Source organism: Helicoverpa armigera, chromosome 1, assembly GCF_030705265.1.
Source record: "Helicoverpa armigera isolate CAAS_96S chromosome 1, ASM3070526v1, whole genome shotgun sequence".
In the NCBI taxonomy this organism is placed as follows: Eukaryota; Metazoa; Arthropoda; class Insecta; order Lepidoptera; family Noctuidae; genus Helicoverpa; species Helicoverpa armigera.
Window position 1 is genome coordinate 11,615,385 of NC_087120.1, and position 26,470 is coordinate 11,641,854.

The following is a 26,470-nucleotide window of genomic DNA, read 5'->3' on the forward strand; positions in this document are numbered from 1 at the left end:
TTTGTCCATTGCCAGCGCAATTCAGTTTGACCCTTTAATATCTACCGTTCACGTCGGAGGCGAAACTCTGTTTATAAAACTAAGTGTACACAGAGGTTAGGCACTGTCTCTAGTCTTATGTACTGCCTTAACTTTTGTGTCTCCAAACATGTATTAAACGTTGTGAGTGGTTACGTCTGCCAAATAGGTAAATAGAGGTATAAAATGATGAACGTAAAAGCTATAAAATCGAAAGAATACGTGGTTAAGTAGCAGTTGTTCAGGTAATTACTTACCTTTGTGTCGGCAAAGCACATAAACACAAGCTTTGTAGTCGAGAATGTCAATTTTAGTAATTGTGCAACATTAAGTTATCCTGTAAGAGTGATGCGCTGTTGACTCGACGACGGGATGCCCTTTACGGTAGAAAGCTTTTAATAAAATATTATTACCCTCATATGAACGCCGAGAAAACCTTATTTGAGGTTTTCGCGAAAGCTACGTAGCTACGATGAAAGTGAATGGATCGCAAATGTTTTTTTGGATACAAATCTTTAATGCTAGACAATTCGTGAGTTCGATGTACTTAAATAAGTCTAGCTATTTTGCTATCTGCCCTATAGCATGGCATTTATTTGAGTACATATTTACAAGTTAATAAAATAATCCTTGCTATAGATTTACTAAGCGATAATTTTTACGATGACAGAAGTTTAATTACTTGCTGTTGGTGTGCCAGTAGTGCTGGCAATTAAAATGTTTTATTTGCGATTTTACCTGTAACTTTTCATTAATAAATAAACAGTTGTAGCGCGGACCTTGTCTATTGCCCCTCCGCGCCCCTCTAGGTTAAGACGCGCGCCGGCTCGCTACCGAAATAATTAAAAGTGGAACAGCCGCGCAGCTTTTGCGGCGCGCGCGGAGAGCCGACAGTGCACGAGCAACCGCGAAGCACGACGCATGCGCTCCGGTTGTTGACGGACGCCCGCGTCGCTCGCGTGCCGGTGCTTAAGCTCCCTAATATATATTGTATTGTGTTTTGTGTACGGATTATACTATTTTACCACCAATCGTTTTTTTCAATAAAAACTCGGAACGAAGCCCAACTATACAGTCTAATACTCTTTTCGTCATTAGATAGTAAAAGATTACCTACACTAAATAAATCGATGATTTAACAACTAAGTACTGGATCAGCAATTGGCACTGCTTACAAGAAGTTGCTCTTACTTCTAACTATTTACCACATAAATCTATTTCAAACATTAACACTAATTATATTGGCATTCGTTTTAACTATTACACGTTCAAGCTACGGTTCATAAATCTTTTGATTTAATGTGAATGCATACCTGACCAACCCGACCGGCCTAAATTGCGAAGCAATGGCGTCATTATTATAATGCTCCTGTACAAACTGTTAGATATCATTCATATAATTAAGCAGTTTGTTTATTTAATAGATTAGCTGGTCCTTGTGGTTTTAGCGGAATCCCAAGATAACTACCACCTGCAAAAAGTGGCCCGCGTTCTTTTTCAGACTCAAAATATCTTGAGAACCAATTCCGATTTTGGGTAGAATTTGTGATTAAGCTTAAATGCTATAAATATTATCTGAATTATTGTAATTGGAGCTGTTTTTGACAACAAGCATAACTATCATTTTTACTATGATTTAAAAACAACAAAATAATTATCCTCCTTAGATTAAATCTATCTCTATCTATTCTCAAAATATTGACATTCAAGTCATCGAGCACTTAGTAGTCACTTTGATATCGCCATAAATCCCACCATGCCTAACATTCTTATTGCCTAAAACACCATCTTTGTCCATTTTACAACCTACTATTTGAATACGGACAACTAAAATATTCAAATGACGCGTCTGAGTTTCAAGTGTCTGTGAAAAAAAAGCTTTTAACTTGATTTTGAAGCAAGAAGCGCGTTCCGAGACTATTAAACACATCCACGTGGTCGTGATACATAATGCCCTCAAAGTTTGCGATTTTCACAGGCGTACGCGCAAACTCTCAATCCGTAATACTGCGGCGGGTACTCGCCTATTTATGCAGCTTTAAGTATATCACGTAGTAGGCCCCGGCGAACAACGGCGGAATTTTAAATACCCATAGGTGTTACTGACAATGTTTATACTAAAAAAGATGTAGAAAATTTGCCGGGAGTACGCTTCTCTTTTCTTTTTATTGTCGCTTTATGCTAACTAGAGTTGTATCGTTTGCGCACTTCATGAAGTCAAAAGTTCAGTAGGTATGTTGTGTTCGCTTACAATGAGAACGTCTTGCTTTAGTGTGGTTCGGTATTGCTATTTATTAGTATTTATGTGTTTATAGTTAGAAATATTAATCGTGCTCTCGCTGTGGCGGCATATCGGGCTGACAAAGTAGAGATTCATAATATGACATGTCATCGACACACAAGAAGGTGAATACTAATCCCTCCAATATGATGACTGCCTATATACTTACATAATCGTTACTTTAATTACTTGATTATTTTTTAATATCTCTATTTATTTTGTAAGTTTAGTACCACTGTACCTACTTACTAAGTATCTACAAGAACTATCTCTTTGCATACTAATTAGTATTTCCATTGCATAAATTTGGCAGTTCTGTATCTACCGAATTGAAGGCATAGCAGCAAATTCTTGTTCAAATACTCAAAATACGTAAGAACAGATAGACGTCAATTTGTCTTGCTAAAGTCTGTCGTAGAAATCGCGGGCAAATGCTCGTATATGCAACGGAAGGCTTGCATCGCTTCGAAAGGTAAACTTCGTAAAAGTTAAACTGATCAACGCAGTCGGATTCCCGCAGCTTGGCTAAGGCCTTCCATCACCCTCCATTAAATGTACACTAGCGCCATCTCACAATCGGAACGGAACTAATCATGGTTCTAGGTGGCGCTGTTCGGCAATAATTACTTACTCCTTTATGGTGTTTATTTTACATTTAGTTGTTGATTAATTAGTATCATATTGGAATCAAATAAGTTTATGATTAGATAGGTTTTCGACGCCTACAATATAATATAGAGCAGCAACACGACGCTGCATTTTAAGGTTATTCAGTGGTTCCTGCGTGTGTAACTAGATGGCGATGATATAAATTATGGAACATCAAGCTTATGTATACCTTTGTTTGTCAACAGGAACGTGTGGAGCGGACGACTTCCACTGTAGAAGCGGACACTGTATCGAATCTAGCCGCCGATGTAACAACGTCTATGACTGTCCGGACCAGGATGACGAGCTCGGTTGCGGTAAGAGATCTTACACATTAACAATTTTTTGTTTTTTTTTTCAAACGTACCAATTTCTTGAAAGAAAAAAAAACTTGAAACTACAACTCATTACTTCTTAAAACAGACTGCCGACCGGATGAGTTCCGATGCGAGAGTGACGGGCTCTGCATTGAAGAACGCAAGCGGTGCGACAACGAACAACATTGCTCGGACGGCTCCGATGAATTGGACTGTGGTAAGTAGGATGCCTACAGACACCAGACCTGCATATCCATACCAATGAGAGACTACGAGCAGTACCAAAAGAATGCAGCATGCCAGGTGCATGGTTTAATCGTCAGAACATTTATATTCTTATAAAGCCTCATTTTGAAGATCTAAACTGACTAGAACTTACTCACCTTTAGAACAAAAAATACCTATCATTTCTTTAATATTTCCAAATTATTCTAATAATAGTTAACTCGTAATGTCTCGTTGCAATAAAACAAGCAGAAGAAATACCTAATGCCGAATATTTCGCATGCTGCTTTTCTGGATCATTTAATTTTGTACGGTAAGTCTCAAAGATGATATGGTGGGCTGGACACCATGTGTGTAGGGACACAGGTCAGTTCAGGTGCCGTGATGGTACCTGCATATCGATACTACTCCGATGCGATGGATTCAAAGACTGCAAAAAAGATGGCAGCGATGAAATTGAATGTCGTAAGTATCGGCTTGGATGCGACTAACCGAGACATGCGATTTTGTTTATGTACCAAGTAAAAAAGTTTAAGTATAAAAGTGGCAGAAAGTTGGATTGGTTAAAATACATTATGTAGCTATAAATGACGTAATTATTGCCTAATAATATCGATAAAAGATCTGTTTTTGTGCATTTCTTACTCACTTGCTAGTCATCCATAAGATAGGGAAAGCATCCAAAGCCACGAAATCTGGATCAATATCTTAAAAGTTACTTGAATTAGGCTTATAATTACTTACACTATGAAAAATGGACATAAACAAAATCACATAAAAATGATGCAGATACTAATTTCTAACCAATAACCCCATGTACAATAAAACATATAATTCTAAAAGCATGCAGACCAGACCAATGGCAATGCGATCATGGGACCTGCATCAAAAGGAGTAAGCGTTGTGATGGACGGGTCGATTGCCCCACTGATAGGTCGGACGAAAGGAGCTGCATCGGTAAGACAACCCAATACCCATGACAAGATAGAACAAGACACCATAGCCCACCCCAAATAGATTTCAACAGCATTATAGATTCAAGTGCAAAGTAAAGCCCATAAATTATTACCATCACTGAAACTATATCTTAATGCATGATAGTTTCAACATTGACAGCTAACATAATCTCCACTCATCCACTAATGACCAGTTTACATGAATAGCTTTGCATGTATTTCCAGCCACTGGCTACTTTAAATGCAGAAGTGGCAAGATCATACACGAGTCTCTTAGATGCAATCGTCACTATGATTGTGCGCATGGCGATTATTCCGACGAACAAAATTGTCGTAAGTTGATTTTATCGTAGAGGGTTCTTGCTACTTACAGCTTACCTACTGTCTTTTTTTTCCGTTCAATTTCATTGTCTCGACTATCTCCACCATCCTTCTCTATCCAACGAATCTCCATGGTGATTGGTTTTATCATTTCTGTTTCCTACATTTCAATTTTGTTTCTTTTTTCCATTCTTTCTTTTTCCAAATTGCTGGTGATTTGTCAGCTCTCTAAACAAATTATTTGAACGTAGTATATTTCTTTTACCGACCAGCATGTGGTGCGAGCGACTTCAAATGTGATAATGGACACTGCATACCTGCATCCAAACATTGCGACCGAACGCATGATTGTCAGGACGGTTCAGACGAACGCGATTGCTCTTATGGTTTGAATTTTTCCAAATTTTATGAAGACGATTTTTTAAATTTTCTCGTTACCGAAAAAATACCCACTTTAGGTGAAGGTGATATCCTTTTAAGCATGTTTATTCCATACTAATATTAAGTCAGTTGCTTATTTAAATGCACAGCTTAGAAGCTGCACTTTATTAGATTAATTCATAACGTAATTTGCAATATAAACTCGACGCAATCCTTCAATTATATCAATGTGTTAAACTTGTACTGCTTTTGAAAATCAAAATTGATAGAATTGAAAATTTCATGCAGTAAAGTTTAACTTGATTAGAATGACAGCTTCCAAACGAACATAATTTGTACTGATAATATTGGTCAAATTCATATTTCGTATATTCATAGTTATCGTACTTGATGTGCCTATTTGTATTGCAATTTCAACCACATATTCAGCAGCCTCTACAATTCTAATCAAGTTAAAAACAAGGTATAGGATTTGCGTCGAGAGTATAAAACTTGAAAGATTTAAGACATTTTAATATTGCTTTTGTAGGTATTAATATTAATTTTGACGACACTAGAAAGGGTGTTATTGATCCCAATAACTTCCCTTCCTAGTGTATTTATGTGGTTATGGCGCATTACACGGCAGGCACAGTTTGCATGGCTTATGAATATGAATGCACGAGTGGAAAGTGCGTGCAAGCCGATGCAAGATGCAACGGGACGCTGGACTGCGACGATGGCAGCGACGAGGCCAACTGCTCTTGCAAAAGGGACCAATACCCGTGTCGGGACGGTTCTTGTATAAATATATCCTATCTTTGTAACGGTAGAGACGATTGCAGTCAAGGCGAAGACGAATACAATTGTGGTAAGTAGTGCTTACCAAATGCTTTTGTATATTATTTGATCACCGTTCGAAATCATTGGGCATGAATCGTTTAAACAATGATGTCAAAGGTAGCTGAGTGCCTACACATATTTACATTCGTTAAGTGATAAAATGTGTTAAACGATTAATGACCAATAATTAGAACGTTTTCGTTTTTCAAGAATCATCATGTTTATGTAAATATTTAGGCGTTCGTGGCACTGATTATTGGGAATGCGACGATGGTCAATATGTAAGTGTACGAAGACGATGCGATGGTCGGTACGACTGTCGTGATTATTCGGATGAGAAATATTGTCAAACATCGTATATGATAAAAGGTCCACATTTTAACTGTTACAGCTAGAAGCATGCGCATGAAATATCGCATGAAGTCTTTTCTTCTTTTGTCTTAGCATACTAGCATCGTATTTCTAAATGTCCTTGTTCTTGTAGTCAGAAACAATCAGCAAATGTTTCTTTTTGTTTTGTGTTTTCAGCAATACTATAATTTATGTACTTGAAATTGCCGACAATTTCTTCTGAGTGGTAACATCAGTAGACATTCGCAATTTGTTAACCACACTGGGGGGACGTGAGTGAGAAGTTTGAACAAAGAAACTAAGAACAGGGATGATTTCAGGTGCACCCTGTCCATCGGACCGTATAGCTTGCAGTGCAGGCTCTCGACTGGTGTGCGCTGAGAAATGTAACGATGTCCGCGAATGTGACAGCGGTGAAGATGAGGAAGACTGCGAAGGTACATTAAGTCCTGATACTGTTGTTTGTAAATCACTCGGAGGTCCTACTGATAAATAAAGACTACTTGAATAATCCTTTGATAATTTTACATAATTCGGTAAAGAGTACAGTTTTATAGAGTTTTTTGTAAGACTGAAATTAGATGCACTATATCGTAGGACCTCTGAACGTTGTCACTATGCCTTGTACTCTTTGTACTTGTGTCAACAGATTAACTAAATCTTATGGCACGAATACAAAAAATATCATAAAAATTAAAAACGGAATATTAACGTAGGCCTACTTAATTTTAAAGAATTAACTATTAAGATATACTTACATATTTGTAACACTGTAATATATCTCGTTGTTAATAGCATAATTAATTCATTTAATATTTTAAGGCTGGCTTGCATTGTGTTGGGAACGAACCACAATATCTTAAACAATGAATACAAACATCACAATAACAATGATACAAATATGATGTCCAAATAAAATATATTGTATTTCGATCCCACAGAATTTAAAAGCTATATTATTACATTTAATAAGTTAAGCACTTAATCTAATTGCGACTATTTATGCGATTTCCATAAATGCCTTTGCAAATTGCTTTGCGTCAACAAAATTGCGAACATTATTTGTTGTACTGTGCTTTTACTTGTTGCTATTTAAGTTTAATGTATTTATATATATATTGTATTGTTTTTAAAGCGTGTGCCCACTCATGCGACGGTGGCTGTTTAATGGCCACTCAGATTTGCGACGGACGGCCCGACTGTCGCGACGGATCCGATGAGTTCGACTGCTACCACTGTGACCGACCTGGTGACTTCAGGTAACTGGCAAGACATGATCATTTATTTGCCTGCAAAACATTTCTATATGCCAATTTTGTCATGTTCCTCTTCTATGCGAAAGGCGATGTCAATGCTCTTAGCGACAGATGCGTTATGCGAATGGTGTGTCTTGCGAGCTTTTCTGGTCTTCAGGTTGTTGTAAACTAATGTTTTTATTTTAGATGTGACTCCAATGAGTGCATACCGTACTCGCTGCGGTGTAATGGAATCAATGAATGTGCTGATGGCAGTGATGAGCTGAACTGCAACAAGACCATGGTCACGGACCCAGAACGTAAGTTAATTACACTACCAACTAGAACAACATACCTGTCCACGTCCTGAACATTTTTGACTTTGCGCTAACACAGTTAGGGTAACACACTTACGAAATTCTAGTTTTTGCATTGAATTTGGTTTCATCAGAATGTCGATATAAATTAATATATTTTTATTAGAACCATGCACACCGGACCAGTTCCAATGCGAGTCTAACCACGTCTGCATCGACCGCGCGTTCTTCTGCGACTACCACAACGACTGTGTTGATGGTTCCGATGAAGCCAACTGTGGTAAGTATCACTCCGCATTCTATATTGAACTCTATGAACCTACAATTAGGGATTCATTTCAATAGAAGTGATGTCTGAATCAAAAACTGAGATATAGAAAATGAGACCGTCGTAATGCGATTAACTTTAACCCTGGTGTTGGTTGATGACTTTATAGATTAATATGAACAAAATAAATGGTTTTTGGTTAAATAAATGGTGGATTACTTGGTCTACCAAAAGAACTGAGTCAATAACGAACACCAGTGGTTTCCAATCGACGGTTTTCACATAATTGGCAAGCAGAGGGCACTTACACGCTTATAGATCTACAAAAGGAGCACTAACCATCTAAATCTTGCACATGCTTAGTTAACACTCTTTTGTCACATTTTCTCTAAACTTCTAAGCCACCATGCACTTTAATACGCTATTTGTGCCAAACTACAGAATTTGATAAAAAGACTAAACCTAATCTTCAGGGTGCATAATGATTTCATATTATCAGGACGGAAATCATCAGACATGAAAACTGCAAAATGTATATAGGTCCCGTACCCTATACAACAGTATTTTACATGTTCGAGGTTCTCTAACGATAATTAAAAGAGACTTTAACTAAACATTATTTTGGTAATTTGGTATGTCGCTGACTGAATATGAAATAGAGATATTTAGCAAAAATTACTTCTCGATTTCAAAAATATGGTCCTCTCATTGTTGTATATGGGTAGTGTTAGGCATAATCCTCATGGTAGCAAGTTTGATAATGAATGATGGGTGTCCAGCGTGGTACATGACGCGGGCATCGCGATCCCCCGTGATGGCTGCCTGCCATGACTCAGAGTTTACCTGCTACGACGGCAAATGCATTCCGCATTTGAGGCGCTGTGACAATATATACGACTGCTACGATTTTTCTGACGAACAGAACTGTGTGAATACGGGTATCTGAAACATTTTAGTTTAAACATTCTATATCTGATTGTAATATTGCTGTCGTTTTCTTCTGCATTTTCAGTTCAAGTTACAACTTTGTATAAAAATAATGTGATCTCGTTTCAAGTCGTGCTAGAATTTGAAGCAAAATATTGAGCTCATTGACGTAACTAGAAATATGTAGATAATGAAGTACCTGGCTACAACTGTGCGTCATATAAAATTGCAAGCACTTGTATTTAATATACCAATACAGCAATTTCTTTAACTAAATTTTACGACAGTGCTATAATTACAATCATATATGTGGAAATACTTCAGACAATATTTTGGAATGCGATCCGTTGTCCCCGACTGTTGATTCCTTACAGGCAAACGTCTCGAATATGTTTTGTTTTTCCTGAGTGTAGCCATTACATAATACATACGTAGGTTAGAACCATTGTAGAAAATCGAATAGTTTAGGACCGATGTTTGTTTTCTGATATATCACCCTTCACTGTCACCTCATTATGTAATGTTACGAAATATTTTTATTTTTGTTCGTGACCTGGGATTTTATCTTGACGTGAATGAATAATAAATTTTTATTGATAAAATGTTATCTGAGGAGCAAAGAGGTTCAATTAATATCAAAAGACCCACCACGAGCAACTTCAATAATATTTCTTCTTCACTAGACTTACTTACCTACATTATTTTTTGCATGTTTCTTCACCCCCTGCTTATAATCCAGTAAAACTTTTAATTAAGTGCTATTGTAATGGACAGTATTTTAATATAATAGTATTTAAATAACAAAATACATAAATAAAATTAAAAATAACAAATGAGCTCGTATTTTGGAACTCTTGAAATCCAAAATCCGTGCAGATCTGTTTTTTACCTCTGTCCATTACAATCCGGTTATATTTTATTCATAGGTTTATGTATGTATACTTAGTAGGTAATTATAATAGTGTGATGTTAATATATTATTTGGGCATGTTTTAAGTCTAACGATTTTGATAACGTCCGATAACCAATAGCGAAATCATACCTACTCACAAAACTAAAACCACAGATGTGGCAAAGATGATAAAAGAAAATAACTGCCTGAAAAAAAATATTAAATTGTCTTTGAACAACATGCCCACAGTTCTACCTACATATTTCTTTAAAAAAATGTTGTTATTAGTTGTTCAGACGTTGTCAGAAAAAAATCTACACTAAAAACTTTTCACTGATCTATCACTTTAACCATTCCAGCCTGCCCTGAGGATAGCTTCCAATGTCGTGAGACCGGAGAATGCCTTCCCACCTCGACCTTCTGTGACGGCAACAGGGACTGCAGTGACGGATCTGATGAGTACAACTGCCCACCGTCTACCACCACCAGGATACCTTTCATTCCTTACCCACAGCCCACAACCGAGGACCCTTACTATACCACCAGAGGATGTAAGTTCTTCTATCATACCAAGATTGTTACTACCGATTAAGTGTGTGACAGCCTGTTTCACACTTGTGATAAGAAATCATCATCTTTTTAAGTACCGGGTGAGGCAATTCGGTAATTCAGAATTGGTGAAACTGGCTGTCACATAATAGATATACCTATTTGTTAACGACTTCATTAATACAGAAAACAGCAGTTGTTCCAGTGAAGACGATTTTTTACTTGGTATAAAAAAAAAACTTAATGAAGCAATTAGTATTATTGAACAGCAATAACTGCCTAGATATTCTAGTGTAATGCCTATTCCGTTCACTAGATATGTGCCGAGGCGACGAATGGCGTTGTTGGAATGGTTCGTGCATTCACAACTCCCAGCGTTGTAATGGACATATCGACTGTCCGTTAGACTACAGTGATGAATTTGATTGTCCTCCCTTCAGTAAGAACTCGTATATCTGATGATATGATTATAACTGTAATTTGGTCAACGTGGTTGATATTTAACATAGTATTAACGGACAGACCCCTTATCCTAATATTCTTATTAATATCGTTCATGTGAAAGTGAGTTTGTTGATATGTTAGTTCCTTGTTTGTCATTTTTTGAAGTTATTTTAAAGTCTGGGCAACTGACTATGGATACTGTCGACGCGAACATGTCGTGGTACCTGGCAAGCTGCAGACAGCATCATATTATTTGTTCATTTATTTGTTTGTTTTGTGTGCGTGTTTCACGTCTGAAACCTCAACTAAGTATTGAGGTTCGTGAAGTTTTGTCTTTGGATTATACACCTGTGTACTTTTTCACAGAGATATTAAAGATGTCCTTAATCCTACATCTTTGTGAGAAAAATAAATAATAAAATATTATCAGTACTTAATAAAACTCACCGACACAATGGTCATTGTAAATATTTGATTAAAATATGAATGAATAGGTAGTATATTAACTTTCAACCCTGTAAATATTTTGTACAGAACGCTGACAGTCCGTATCTGAAACTTTTAAGAGAGAAACACATTTCCTCAATTTATTTCGCCTTTATTAAAAAATATATTCATGAGTCAGTATACCAGTGCCCTCAAAATGCAAACTTTAAGTCAGCCGATAAACGTTCGGGGGTATAAATCAGTTAGAGATGAATGGAAGGCCGCAAATTACAATGATCAGTTATTTGACCGGTATAAGACGACCAAAAAGCTTTCATTGGATTCACGGTTATGCAAGTGTCTGCCGACTGTTAAGTCAGCAGTTTGCGGGAAAGTTGTTAAGAAAACAATACTTACTTTAAGCCAGAAGTTGATATTACTACGTGTGGCGAAACGTGTTTCTTTTAACAAAGCATCAGTATCACTAACAAAATACGTCTATTCTAATTTAGTTCTCAGTATATTGACCACATGCATATGACCTAACGACTCCTGAGGACGGGGGCAGTCGGTTCTACTAATTAATTATTTGCCTGTACATATTATGATTATATTGGAATGTTAGATAAACTAATAACAACTACCAAGAAATAAGCTAGGGTAAGAATGTTCTTAGTTTTAAGTAATAACAAAATGTGTATCTCTATACCTATAAGTCCTGCCGGAACGGTATAAGGTAACAGCTAATGTATAGAACACATTAATTGTAAATATTTAGATAATTACCATTCACTCAAAGGTTGGTAATGGATGATATGATGTCCTCCTAGCCGATTATCGGCTACGGCGGCTGTTCTCATGTAAGGAGATTAGCCAACTACGCAGGACATATTATAGTGCACGAGCATTTGCGCAGACACAGGTGCACTCACTATTCCTTAACTCTCATAGCCCGATGGGACGGTAATCCGACACGACCGGAGAGAGATCAGGCACAGGACCGACATTTACGTGCTCTCCGATGCACGGGTGTATCAATCACCAGCTTCCAGGCTCCGGGCTGCTTTGTGAAAGTCTTCTAAAACCCACAAAGCGATTTCGGCCCGACTCGGGAATCGAACCCGAGACCTCGTGCTCAGCAGCCGCACTTGCGACAGCTAGACCAACGAGGCAGTTATAACGAGGCAATGGATGATATTAGCAATAAATAATTTAAGACTGCGGTACATAATATCTAAAATAATTTTACTAACCTAAATTAGTTAGATATTATACTTGCATTTTTTGAAGTTCTGAATTTTAAAAAGAAGTACCTAATAGAACTTTTATATTTGAGTGCCGGAAAGTTAGTCTTACTCGACAATCATAAAAAAATTGCATGATGTAAAAAAAATTGAAATGATAAGTTTTGATTAAGAATGATTTTCTCCCAACTTATCATTCACAAATCACACTGACATTCTTTGGAGTAATAATATTAATGTATTTTTTTTTTATTTCAGCTCCACCTGCTTTGGACTTGAAGACATACCCAGACAGCCAGTCCGTTAGACACGGTGAGTAAATGGCTTAACAAAACTATTTATTTTCACGTATAGGTAATTTTTAGAAAGTTATTTGTAAAATAACGTCAATCAAAATTAAAGAATACTTTTTTTGGAAAAAAAATCCACCGTTATGTTTTTGGGAAACTTTTCTCTTTGGAATCTCAACGGCTTAGTTAACCGTTGGTAGGTTAAAAATGAAATGTCCGCTTTTATAATTGTGTACAATTATTGCATCTTTAAGGGGCACGGAAAATCAGGTAAGCAAATGCCAAACTGAAGACCCAATCGTGCAGGGTAGTGAAAACCAAAAATTTTGTAGTGCTATTTACATCTCAAGATTTACTATTGTATACCTAACACTATCCTTACGCGGCGGACGAATCGATGCACCGTCAATTGTGCCGAATACTTAAACGCCACTCAATTTTTAGGACCTCTCAAAAATCATATATTTCCGTCACATTTACGTATGTATTTTTTTACTATGGAAATGATTTTAGATAGGACTAAAAGTAAAGTAACGTTTGAGTATTTGCATACCTAAAACGTAAATTGTCACAATCCGTCACGCGTGAATTTATACATATACATACTTTGTTATTTTTAGATGCGCTTTTCTAGGATATGGCTAAGGAACTAGACATACGTGCAATCATGGTATCATATTCAAAAAAATAAGTACTGTTTTTATATAAAACTAATGGTTAATTTTCAATTTTAATTATGGCTATAAAAAACTGTGCCGCCAGTTTATAAGCAGGTATGCCTACTTCATAAATATTTTATTAATGTGATCAACATTTAATTATAAACAACAGCTTGGTAAAAAACAACTGCCCAATGGCAGTATCTGTGAGAAACGTTTATAATATATTTGATCGTGATCTAATAAATATAAAGTTATGAACAAATCCGAGCTGTTAGTATAATTGAATTGACGATAGTACATTTTTCTTAAAGTTTATGTAATTTTACTTAAGGTGGAGGTAACATAGATATCTTCAGTTAGGTAGGTATTTTAATAGTTTTCTTTTAAGATTTATTAATGATCCTATCTCTTATTATTTCTTTCATGGTGGTGGAACAGTGATTTCTGGTGAGTCGCTTGCCTGATAATATTTTTGGGCAAGACAATCATAATGGGTTTTTATAACAACTTCATATTATTTCAGCTTCTGGTTTTACACATTTTGCGTGGAATAATTATAATATTAGAAGACGTAGTTATTACCTATGGTGTTCCTTTGGCTTACGTAAATACAATACATATTTAATTTATTAACGAATGACTTCATGGGTGACTTTAACGTGTTTTTTTTTAATTGCTAAAATGATGACACAGGGCAGTTTATATAACGTCGAAATTAATGGAAAATATTTTTATTTAAACATTTAAGACTTTAATTGCATGAATATAATATTTTATATAAGATAGACTATTTTATTGTTACATAAGTATTATATATTTTATAAAACTACCTATATATTTACACATGCGTGCGTTTTAACATTTAATACACTATAAGGGTTTTATTTAATCAAATTAACATTGGGTTTTAATTAATCATTAATTCATACGAAACAAACTGGTTTGTTTAAGACTTGACTTGTAAAAAATGGGTGCACGTAATTCGAAAGATTGGTAATACACACACAATACTAAGATAGATATATAAGTATATTGGCATAATTAGGGTTCCGTAGCCAAAATGGCAAAAACGGAACCCTTATAGTTTCGTCATGTCCGTCTGTCCGTCTGTCCGTCTGTCACAGCCGATTTACTCGGAAACTATAAGTACTACAGTGATGAAATTTGATGGGAATATGTGTTGTATGAACCGCTACAAAAATATGACACTAAATAGTAAAAAAAAGAATTGGGGGTGGGGCCCCCCATACATGTAACTGAGGGATGAAATTTTTTTTTTCGATGTACATACCCGTGTGGGGTATCAATGGAAAGGTCTTTTAAAATGATATAAAGTTTTCTAAAAAACATTTTTCTTAAAGTGAACGGTTTTTGAGATATCAGCTCTCAAAGTCGTAAAAAGTATGTCCCCCCCCCCTCTATTTTTATAACTACGGGGTATAAAATTCTAAAAAAAATAGAGGTGATGCATGCTAATTAACTCTTTCAACGATTTTTGGTTTGATCAAAGTATCTCTTATAGTTTTTGAGATAGGTTGATTTAACTGTAATTTACGGAACCCTTCGTGCACGAGTCCGACTCGCACTTGGCCGGTTTTCATAAAGCATATATGTAATTTTACTTAAGGTGGAGGTAACATAGATATCTTCAGTTAGGTAGGTATTTTAATAGTTTTCTTTTAAGATTTATTTTTCAGTTGTAATTGTCTGTATGTTTACTCTTTGAATGGTAAGCAATTTTTTTATCAAAATATTAATAGTTCTTTATGTATTATGAGTTTTGTGAAATCCGGACAGTACAATATTGCAACTGATAAATAATGCCAATATAAAAAACAACTATTTATTTTTATTAGTGGTCTAAGTAACATGGTATAATAAGGGTTCAAAGACATGAAGCAAAAAAAAATGAAAAAATATTAGTTTCACGCTAACTTATGGTTACAAACTTAAGCTAAAAGAAAGTGTCAGCATGTGGAGTTCAACAGTTTAGAATATCCCGATGAGTAGAATTAAGATTTTTGTAAGCGTAATTTCAGATAATAAAATGAACGGTTTTATTATCTGAAATTACGCTTATGTTTTGAATCACAATACCTATTCTGGGTGATAAAAAGTGCCATGTCGTGATTGGGATATCTCGATTTTTTCTAATGTTGAGGCATTTTTTATTATTTATTTAAGATTATGGCACAGGAAAATTTTCCTTAAAAAGTAAAAAAAGTAATGCTTTTGTGAACTTACTATTCGATAAAAGAAAAAAAAGCATGTATGGTTTGCACTACTAAATAATTCATTAAATAATGTCATCATTTTTTTTACAATTATTCACATTGTGAATGCTGCACAGTGGTCAATCACGGTAAAAAATTGGGTCTCGTTTTTTATCAAAATTGAATCGTTTTTTGACAAATGGGATACCTCTAGGTGGCGATGTGGTGTTCCAATGTCGTGACATTGGTCCCATTCGTGCTCGAGTCCAGTGGGTCAGAGATGGCGCCAGGATCAAGAACGGTTCCACCGACATCAATGGGCGTTTGGAAATGTTCCAAGTTACCGTAAGTCAATAGAGCTGTGTCTACATAATTATAAATTAATTAAATAATCTTCAACTATGACCATGTATCGGATTTGAGAGTTTAAAGCATTGATATTCAAAAAACCCAAGATACACACTCAACGTCTCAAAAACGTCCTCACCAAATGAGCGCAACAGAATTGTTTTCAGAATTGTGCGCTCATTTTCTTTGTCCTAGCCGATCACTTCGGTCGTTTTATTGCTTTAACTACAGTGCGTTGTAATAACGACTTTAAGCAATTCGCGTAAAGTTGAACTTGCAAAAACGTATGCTTGTACCTCATAGAAAGAGACAGAATTAGTGTTCGGGGACACTTTCGAGCGTAACTTTTATTCGAGACTGTGCATCTTGGGTTTTTGTATATAATGGTTTAAAGTTATAATATTGAGTCGTGTTTAAAAGTATTTGTAAAACCACTGTGATTTGCCTATTGCCTTTCCTAGCACTTATTCAAGAGGTCTCGTTTTCACTATTTTAGGAAGCCGACGCCGGTACATACACTTGTCAGGCGAGAGATTACTTGAGCTACCCTGGTTCTCAAGTACGCGTCGTGTTGGTTGTGGAGCCTCCTTGTAAGTTCCATTCTTTATACCTATTTTCTTCTTCACTATATAAAGCACTGGTTAACAAAGCTTCATTTTCATCCCACCATCTCGGAAACAGTAGTTTTGCACTTCGATATCTGAGTGCGATATTTGAATTTGCTACGTCCCAAATTCAAATCACTTTGAATTTGGAACATGCATCGTTTGCAATAGGTACTCCATTTGTGACAATCTTGATAACACTTTTAAAATAAATACGTACTAAACAAATAAACTACTGCTTAAAACAATGATTCAACTAATGAAGTAATTTTTATTATAGTTTTTACATCGATTTTTAACCTCATTTTATTTTTAAACTGAGTTTTTAAAATAAATAATCTTTAATAGGTACCTACTTCTTTTTAATTTGATACTCGAACCTATGCGCGCGCCATTTTCTTTTTTTGCATTTAGTAATTTCCTCGTTTAGGAGGGATGAAATTATTTTTTAAATTGTTTTAGATCGACTTTAAACCTCATTACGTTTTTAAATAAATTAATAGATCTTTTTAATTAGTCATGTGCGCGCCATTTTCTTTATTTGCATTTAGTAATTTCCTTGATGAGGTGAGATGCTAAGTTATGTGTTGCATACGAGTGCAAAGATTTTTCACCTTGTGCTCTTTTGATTCCCTCGCTACCGCCCAGGACTCTAATTTTTAAACACTCGCTACGTTCGTGTCTCAATTTTAGAATCCTTCACTTGCTCGGTCATTAAAATTGAGCTCGCGGTTAAAAAGCAACTTTGCACTCTTGTATAACAGATAATTATTTATTTTTACAGCCGTTACGTACAGGCCTCAGAGACCCTCTTGCGGTCCTAACGAAGCTACTTGTGGTAATGGTCAATGTATTCCCAAGTCCGCTGTTTGTGACAACAATATCGACTGTGCTGATCATTCCGATGAGGATAACTGCCGTAAGTACCTAGACTTACTTCTTCTTATCTAATTATGCCCTAAAAATATATAATCTATAGACGTTTTTAGTGCTTTCACCCTCATCCCGGAGGCACTACGTTACTTACTTAACTTTCTGTAAAATAGAAAACTTATATGCTATATCGATATTTAGCTATGAGTTGATATTTATGTCATTATTACATTATTTTTTCAGATCACCAAGGCATGTGTGAACCGAATCAATTCAAATGTAGAAATCGTAAATGTGTGCTCAAGAGTTGGATCTGTGACTCCGAAGATGATTGTGGAGATTCCTCAGATGAAGTGAACTGCGGTTACCATGCGGCGGGCAGCAAATGTTCACCGGTCGAATTTACTTGCAAGTCCCAGGAACAGTGCATTCCTAAGAGTTTCCACTGCGATGGACAGAGTGACTGCCAGGACGGATCTGATGAATATGGATGCAGTAAGTAACATTACATAGATCTTCCTATATTTTTATGCCTGTAATTGTTACATCAAAATTCTGTTCTTTTACCAGTTCCTATCCACGTAACACGGCCGCCGTACCCATCTAACGTAAAACTGAACCCTGGCGATACCCTGACGCTGACCTGCGAAGCTGTAGGAGTTCCGATCCCATTGATCTCATGGCGTTTGAACTGGGGACATGTTCCTGCTAAGTGCACCTGGACCAGCGATAGGGGTATCGGTGTCCTGACTTGCCCTAACATGCAGGTAAGTCATAATTTGTAGTAATTCACCACTAAACGTGTCATGTCAAAGCTAAAAGTTTATACTAGAATCTGATATAATAAGTGTAAGCCACGTATTCACTGGGAAACAATGTTTCAGATTCACAGTTTCTGAACCATCACGTAGATGTTTACAGCAACAATGTTTCGGAAATTCTGCCGTCCACATCGTCCACAGAAACACGTATATATTGTTTCTGAAACAGTGTTTATAAACAATTGTTTCTCAGTGAATACATGGCTTCATATTCCTGTTTGCATACATATATGGTTTGTACGGGAATTTATTAACAATTTGGTCTATTACAGCCCGAAGACAGTGGAGCATACTCATGCGAAGCTATCAACAACAAAGGAACAACATTCGCAGCACCCGACGCCATTGTTCAAGTCACCAAAACGGATCTATGCCCTCGTGGATACTTCAATAAGTAAGCTATTATTTCATATTAAGCTATAAATTCCACTTATCACATCAACGGAATGACCTTTTAAACATGAACTAAGTGAGTGAGGTCTACGCAACTGTCTACGAATAAAAACTTTAGAGTAAAATAAAATTTATGAACCTGTCTTTTTTGTATTAATTTTTGTATTGTCTTCTATTTTTCAGCGAAGCGCGATCAGAAAACGAGTGCATTCGTTGCTTCTGCTTCGGCAAATCAGACCAATGTCGCAGCGCTGATCTGTTCACATACAACATGCCCACTCCATTGGGACAAGGAGGCACCAGACTTATTGGCATCAAGCAATCCCTTAGTGGAGACATTATCATTGATTCGCAGCCGATCAACAGCCAGTATTACTACCAATCTTTGGATAATGGTGCTACGGTAAGATTTTTGTATTGCTGGAAACTCCCACAATGCTGATCTTAAATGTTGGTTTTGAACTAGCAATGGATAGAAAAAGAGAAATTCGATTAATTTTGATCCCATGTTTTTTCCAGATTACCAAATTCGGTGGCTCATCATACCCATCATACTCAAGCGCACATCCCTACATCACCTTACCAGAGGATTACAATGGCAACCAGCTCAAGTCTTACGGAGGACACATCAAGTACACCGTGTCTCCACACACCCAAGTATTCGGGTTCGATGACAGCATCCCAACTATCATCATTAAGGTATTTATATGCCAAGTATAAAAATAACGCGTACTCACGTTTAGAATTGAAAGGATGTTAATATAAAATATTGTGTTTAGGGCAAATACGGTAACCTGTTCCACGTCAGCCGTGCTGGTGGTTCTCGAGACCTTAACATCGAAGCTCGCCTTACTCCCGAAAACTGGATGAAGAACAGTTCCAGCGGATTTACATCTGCTTCCAGAGAAGACATTATGATGGCGTAAGTCCTTCTTAGCCTAAGGAGTGACTGCTACAATACCTGTAAGTCATTGAAGACTAATAACTAATGTGACTGATTTTTATTACAGTTTGGATGAAATTGAAATGATCCTTCTGCGCGCTGACTTGAACAATGCTGGAGTGAACATCACCGATTTTGAGATGGAATCTGCTGAACATATCAATGTGGGCCGTGGAGCCGCTAGTCTGGTGGAAGAGTGCACTTGCCCTAAGGAATACATTGGACTTTCTTGCCAGGTAAATTTAAAAACTTTGTTTCTTGCTTTTAATGTTTAACTAACATCATACTCAGTCTATTTGCTCACTTTATCTTTGATTTCCATTTGAGACATGTAAATGACCTTTTTTCAGAAATGCGCCTCTGGCTACGTCCGTAAGAAGGTTGGACCTTGGCTCGGAGACTGTATGCCTGAGGAGTGCCCACCCGGCACATATGGCGATCCTTCAAGTGGAATTCCCTGCAAACAATGCCCATGTCCTCTGACCAACCGCGACAATCAGTTTGCAAGGACCTGCTCATTGGGACCAGACGGATCAGTTAACTGTGATTGCTTCCCTGGGTAAGAATCCTCGAAGCTCGAAGATCAAATTTTAGTGTAACCGTATCAATAAAAGCCTTTGATTGATTAAGTAACCTACTATTATCCAAATGATGTCTAAAATCAACAACTACGCAAACGTTGTCAAATGTATTCAATAAAGAAAAACTACACACTAAAGTTTTTATATTATCTTCACTATTTACAGTTACGAAGGCAAGCACTGCGAGGTTTGTGCCCCAGGCTACGAAGGCAACCCGATGATCCCCGGCGATGTGTGCAGACCACAAGTACGAGACAACTGCAACCCCACTGGCACCAAGCAAATCCGCCCGCCTGACGAGTGCGTTTGCAAAGACAACGTCCAGGGACGCTACTGTGATCAGTGCAAGAACGACTCGTTCTACCTATCCAATGACTTCAGGTATTTTTTTTACCAAAATAGCAGCTACAACACTGTTACCTTCAACCATTTTAAATTAAAACACCACAATATGTTCAGTGTAAATTAAAACTCACATCAACCTAAAAAAAACTGACGAAATCTTCAATTACAGACATGGCTGTGCTTTGTGCTTCTGTTCGGGAGTTTCCCAACAATGTATGAGCAGCAATCTCCGACGCAAGACGATCAGCGTGCAGTTTAACGTGCCACAAATCGTGGATCAAGTGAAGATCTACAACATCTCGCCTACCGGCCCACCTGGCTCCGTCAGATACACAGCCCCAGTTGAAACCGAGCTGAAACCAGAATTGTACCGCGGTGATATCTCGCTGAATAATATCGATCGTTCTAGATCAACAGTTTACTACTGGAGTCTTCCCGTCAGGTAAGTTTTTTTGAAAAGTTGTGTGTGAAATGTTTCTCTCAGAAAATTGGTCCTAATCCAATTGGGTGTGTACTTTTTGATGTTAATACCAATTTCTTTTCGTGGAACAGTTTTGCTGGTGACAAGGTGACATCATATGGCGGTTCACTGCAATACGTACTCAAGAATGTTCCCACCATCAGATCGAGCGACCCCAGATACAGGAACAGCGCAGCTGATGTCCAACTCATCAGTGTAAGACTATAACTTGTTTTAAACAATATTTTGCTTATCTTCCACGTCAAAAAATTAATGTACATTGTTACGATTTACAGGATAATCGACTGACTTTCCACTACTTCGGTGATTTCGAAGCCTCTCATGATGGTATCTTGAATGCTAGCGTGCAGTTCTTAGAAAAAGGATGGCAAAGGTGAGTATCTTTTTATAACCATGTAGAAACAAATGCTCATTTACAAATGATTAGGCTCTAAAGTTATTGTTTTTATAACTATGTTTATGTTGATACAAAATCTGGACTTATATAATTTGAGCATTCTTAAAATCCAATGAATATCCCTTACACGTTCTTCTGTCCTCTTCTTCTAGGCCTGATGGCAAGGAAGTATTACGTGAGCACTTCCTCTTAGCCCTCGCTGATGTCAAGACGATCCTGATAAAGGCTACGTACTCCCCGGGAACAGAACTGGCTTCTCCAGTCAGTGCAAGCATCGAAGTCGCTGAACCCGACGCATATGGACCCACTGCTTCTCATGTAGAGCAATGTGTGTGCCCACCTGGTTACATCGGAACCTCTTGCGAAGACTGCGCTCCTGGTTACACAAGGTTAGTGAACCAGAATATTTTAACACACCTATTTTCACCTACAATGAAACTTCAACTGAAATAACAGCAAACTATGCATACATTGTAGAGGTAATACTAGGTGCACTCTTAATTACCATTTGTTTTTCATTTAATAAATATCTGTTCATTTTTGATGCAGGAGTGATGGTGGCCTGTACTTGAAGCTCTGTGAGCCTTGCTCGTGCAACGGAAAATCTTCGATGTGCAACCCTGAGACTGGAGTCTGCTACGTAAGCATTCTATCATAATTACACATTGACATAATTAGAACTGATCAGAGAGAATTGGTTAGGGGGGCCTTCTAATTAAAAAATCGGCGATCGACAAACCTGACAACAACCAGTAGTTCAATATCTGTCTTAATAAACAGTAGTACTTGTAGTTACATTACTCTTATTAACTTAGAATTGCAAGAAATAACAAATTGAAATCTGACTGTTTTACAGGATTGTGCTGACAACACTGCCGGTGAAAACTGCGAGCAATGCAAGCCTGGTTACAACCGCGATCCTTACGGAAACTGCGTAGAATATCCACTAAGTACACCTGAACCATGCCGGTAAGTTATCACACTTGTCCAAAACGTCAACCATCTACAATATAAACTACGAAACTTTTACATCGCTTACTGGCCGTTTTCCTGCAGTTTCACCCACGTCCCGGGGAAATTTCTTCCCGTACCCGTAGTTTTGTTACTCGAAAATAGTGTAGCTTTCCGACAGTCACATAATTTCAGTTTCGGAGCCTATAGCGTACAAACAAGTAAAAAATTATTCCTATATGAATGTGATACGAGTATAAATTAGATTAAATGGTTTAAAAACGTGCCAGACTTAGGTACTTCAAAATGCAAGTGAAATCACGATAATTTTATTAAAGTTTGAAGGTATTCTATGTGTATATTTTTGTGTTTCAGCTGTGATCCTCGAGGCACAACAGGACCTTGTGATGAGACAGGCGAATGTCCTTGCAAGCAGAACGTTGAAGGCGACTTCTGTGACCGTTGCCGGCCCGGGACATTCGGTCTCGACTCCAACAACTTTGATGGTTGCCTGTCCTGCTATTGCTCTGGTGTTACCACCGACTGTCACGAGGTAAGGGAAACAAAATAGCCATCTCGAACAATAATTTGTTCTATCTATATGTTAAAATAATGACCTGTAATACGTATGTTTGGTATTTTCACGCCCCTTTTAAAAACGAAGAACGACAGGAAACATTGTTCGATATAATCTGTGTAAAAGTCCACATACCTAAGTTGAAAGACATAAAACGAAAATTAACGATTTTTCACCAGGGCACCCACTACACAAGGATTCCGATGGCAGCACCAGTCTTAGGAGAGAACTACGGCGGTTACACCATTACGGACCTTAAAGCCGAAAGGGTTATCAAAGACAACTTCGTGCCCATGTTCCAACAGAGCGAGCTCATGTACACCTTCGGCTTCAGACCTGATGTCGAACTTTACTGGTCCATTCCTATCTTCCCTGGTAAGTCCTATATATATATACCTTATTATTGTGGCCGGTGCCTCAAATGTATCAATATTAAAACTTGCGTTGAAAAACCCCAATTTCAGGAGTATAATTTTGGTATTTTTAACCAGGTAACCGAGTGCTGTCTTACGGCGGTAGCCTGTCGTTGAGGCAGAAGTTCAACTCAGACGTATACGAACAATCTGAGAGAGGCACAGATGTTGTGCTCGACGGTGGCGACATCTCGATATACTGGACAAACCCCAACAACTTCCCGTCTGGCGTGTCTTATGTAAGTTGTAATTCCATGATAGTTACCCACGATGTGGTAACCATAAAACCACCTTTTAAATTATGTACACATAGTGGACAATTAGGTATGTTGTATGTAAAGTATTTCATTTAACAATTAATTTTGTTTATCAGAGCTATCAAGTACCTCTGAAGGAGGATGGCTGGTTCATCCTGAACACCGTGAACCCAGCTACGCGAAGCAACTTCATGAGTGTACTGAGGAACCTCAAGAGAGTGCTCGTGAGAGCAACTGTCGCTCCTAGCATCTACGATACAGCTATTGCTGACGTTTCCATGGACACCGCTTCACAGAACTACGACGCTGTCCTTCCATCTGCTAAAGGCATTGAGGTATGTTGTTAATTAATCGCAGTCTGTAATACATCAATATAAAACAAAAAATCCATTTTTTTTTATGTTTTCCCGAGTTGTTGTAAATATGGGTTCTGTTTATCTCACAGATCTGCATGTGCCCGCCTGGCTACGCAGGAACTAGTTGTGAGAGTTGCCAGTCTGGGTACTACAAAGACCAATTGGGATACTGCCGACAGTGTTCTTGCAATGGACACAACTGTCAATTGAACAGCCAAGGCCAGGTCGTGTGTAGCTGCCAACCACCATACACAGGAAGCGATTGCTCAACCATTGGTATGTAGTAGAAAAGATGTCATGACTACAAATAATTAGCACAAACTATGAAACCCATTTTTTAATCTCAATAGCTCATAATAGCTCAATAGGCCTCATTATTTTCTAATCTTAATAGGAAAATCAATTGTACCATGTTATAGATCTTTAAACAAATTGCAGGAAAAAAAACTATATAGTTAAGGTTAGAAAATAGTATTTTACCCAGATGATTAGGTTTTTTTCAAGCAGGAATATTCTAAAACTTAATATGTAACTATAATATTTCACGAAACGGCCATTAGGATTAATAATGGAACTGCATCCAACTATCCACGAAGTCGGCGAAGATCTGTTACACAGAAGAGTGACATTGACGTGCAAATACCGTGCACCAGAACGCCTCACTATAAAGTTTTACCATGAGGGACGGGAACAATACCCTGCAAAGAATTATTATACAGCGACCCTTCACAAGGATGGATGGCACTCCTCACATTCCTGGGATACAGTATGGGATATTAGACGGCAAGGTGACATTTATGAATGCCGCACTATCACCGAAAGGGGATACACACTCGGTGTACTGACCACGAGTCTTCCAGAACCAGGTAGCTGATCAAGTGCTTCGGGCGTCTGCGTATTATGTCCACGTGCCTCGCAATAATACCATGCTTCAAATAGGCCCATGTGGCCCACATACCAGACATAATAACAAATACACTGTGACGACGTTCGTTTCTCATCTTCGTTATCCATCGTTATTGGTATATGTAATTAATAACATGTGCCGTTTCTTACTACTTAATGTTGTGAATGTCAGTTATGTCTTTATCACAGTATGTCCTATTGTCTTAAATTATATCGATTGTCACTTTTACCCGAATAAGCATTATTGAATAGACAGACTATAAAGACCTGTCTCAGAAATCGTAGTGACCATCAACCTCTCAAGTACGTGAGTGTTTGGGTTCAATTCTAGGTCAATCAAGTGCCAATGCAACTTTTCTACTTTTATACGTACTTTTTAAATATATCTTGGACACCAACGACTGATTATAGTTGAAGGAAAACATCTCCAGGTAACCCATACTTACCCGCATTAAGCAAGTATAGGGTTTAATCCTTATAATTGAGCGGGGACCCAGGCCCAGCAGTGAGACTATAAAAAAGGCTGATCATTAAAAACTCTCTACACGTCATAAAAGATCTTGGTCTTGAGTTCAATATAGCTATAGGCTAATTATTCATTATTATTATGTTTTTTTAAAATTGATGTATACTATTCAGGAGGAGAGTCCCAAGAAGGCGATCAGACCACACAATCACCACCACCGGAGCCGACAGTTACCGTCAGGATAACCAGCCCTACCATCAAGATTCAAGAAGTAGGCAGCAGCGTCAGCTTCACTTGCCAAGCACAAAGTCGCAACTCTAGAATACGCCTGCCTGTCAGATGGTCGAAGAGCGATGGCATCCTGCCTTTGGACAGGTCACAAGTCGACGAGAACGTGGGACTTCTTCTGATCACCAACCTGCAAGTGTCGGATAGCGGGAAGTACATTTGTCAGACCAGCGATGGCATCAACACAGCGCAAGCCATTGCTACTCTGAAAGTACCCGGTGAGCTAATTGCTAATTAACAGATTTTATTTTAGATAATTAGATTTTGTAAGTTAATTTTACATTAACATAATATGTTTGACCTTTTTCTGCTACCATTATTGGAACAGTTGTACCGCCCAGGATATTTTATGCTCGAGGTGAGATACATGACACCAATAAAAAAAAATAAGTAAACGAAACTTGTAAGATCTTGCTATAAGTATTTTTCTTTTCAGGTAATGTGATGACGATGCCCATCGTGGAAATAATTCCATCGGTAAAAGACTTCTATGAAGGTGATCTGATTGAGTTAGACTGCAGCGTGCGAGGCAACCCTACACCCTCGATTAGGTGGCAGAGAGGCTCAAACAGACCTCTTCCATTATCGGCTACTTACGTGGACAACCGACTCATTATTGAAAGCGCACAAGTAGATGACTCTGGAGAATACAGGTAACAAATTATTCACGTGTATTTTACTT

At 37.6% G+C, this 26,470-nt stretch overlaps 1 protein-coding gene across 5 annotated transcripts in view; it reads left to right on the forward strand.

Moving 5' to 3' along the window:
* Window positions 1-26,470, forward strand: part of Trol (terribly reduced optic lobes) — a 149,488-nt gene that overhangs the window by 106,535 nt on the left and 16,483 nt on the right. The window contains exons 10-50 of one of the 5 annotated variants that reach the window (XM_049837550.2): window positions 3,154-3,264; window positions 3,371-3,481; window positions 3,808-3,954; window positions 4,333-4,446; window positions 4,671-4,778; window positions 5,039-5,152; window positions 5,776-5,997; window positions 6,641-6,757; window positions 7,456-7,579; window positions 7,763-7,875; window positions 8,039-8,152; window positions 10,319-10,510; window positions 10,825-10,947; window positions 12,881-12,934; window positions 14,013-14,021; window positions 16,002-16,132; window positions 16,632-16,725; window positions 17,525-17,659; window positions 17,857-18,108; window positions 18,184-18,380; window positions 18,707-18,828; window positions 19,011-19,230; window positions 19,347-19,526; window positions 19,607-19,749; window positions 19,838-20,006; window positions 20,121-20,329; window positions 20,517-20,732; window positions 20,866-21,138; window positions 21,249-21,372; window positions 21,453-21,550; window positions 21,727-21,963; window positions 22,124-22,214; window positions 22,431-22,543; window positions 22,901-23,078; window positions 23,282-23,477; window positions 23,594-23,754; window positions 23,889-24,107; window positions 24,218-24,404; window positions 24,689-24,994; window positions 25,674-26,006; window positions 26,225-26,441. In XM_049837550.2, coding sequence (XP_049693507.2) covers window positions 3,154-3,264; window positions 3,371-3,481; window positions 3,808-3,954; window positions 4,333-4,446; window positions 4,671-4,778; window positions 5,039-5,152; window positions 5,776-5,997; window positions 6,641-6,757; window positions 7,456-7,579; window positions 7,763-7,875; window positions 8,039-8,152; window positions 10,319-10,510; window positions 10,825-10,947; window positions 12,881-12,934; window positions 14,013-14,021; window positions 16,002-16,132; window positions 16,632-16,725; window positions 17,525-17,659; window positions 17,857-18,108; window positions 18,184-18,380; window positions 18,707-18,828; window positions 19,011-19,230; window positions 19,347-19,526; window positions 19,607-19,749; window positions 19,838-20,006; window positions 20,121-20,329; window positions 20,517-20,732; window positions 20,866-21,138; window positions 21,249-21,372; window positions 21,453-21,550; window positions 21,727-21,963; window positions 22,124-22,214; window positions 22,431-22,543; window positions 22,901-23,078; window positions 23,282-23,477; window positions 23,594-23,754; window positions 23,889-24,107; window positions 24,218-24,404; window positions 24,689-24,994; window positions 25,674-26,006; window positions 26,225-26,441 — 6,574 coding nt within the window. Of the gene's footprint in view, window positions 1-3,153; window positions 3,265-3,370; window positions 3,482-3,807; window positions 3,955-4,332; window positions 4,447-4,670; window positions 4,779-5,038; window positions 5,153-5,741; window positions 5,998-6,640; window positions 6,758-7,455; window positions 7,580-7,762; window positions 7,876-8,038; window positions 8,153-10,318; window positions 10,511-10,824; window positions 10,948-12,880; window positions 12,935-14,012; window positions 14,022-16,001; window positions 16,133-16,631; window positions 16,726-17,524; window positions 17,660-17,856; window positions 18,109-18,183; window positions 18,381-18,706; window positions 18,829-19,010; window positions 19,231-19,346; window positions 19,527-19,606; window positions 19,750-19,837; window positions 20,007-20,120; window positions 20,330-20,516; window positions 20,733-20,865; window positions 21,139-21,248; window positions 21,373-21,452; window positions 21,551-21,726; window positions 21,964-22,123; window positions 22,215-22,430; window positions 22,544-22,900; window positions 23,079-23,281; window positions 23,478-23,593; window positions 23,755-23,888; window positions 24,108-24,217; window positions 24,405-24,688; window positions 24,995-25,673; window positions 26,007-26,224; window positions 26,442-26,470 lie in introns of all 5 variants that reach the window. The other 4 variants (XM_064035371.1, XM_064035381.1, XM_064035372.1 and 1 more) reach the window with 4 other exon arrangements.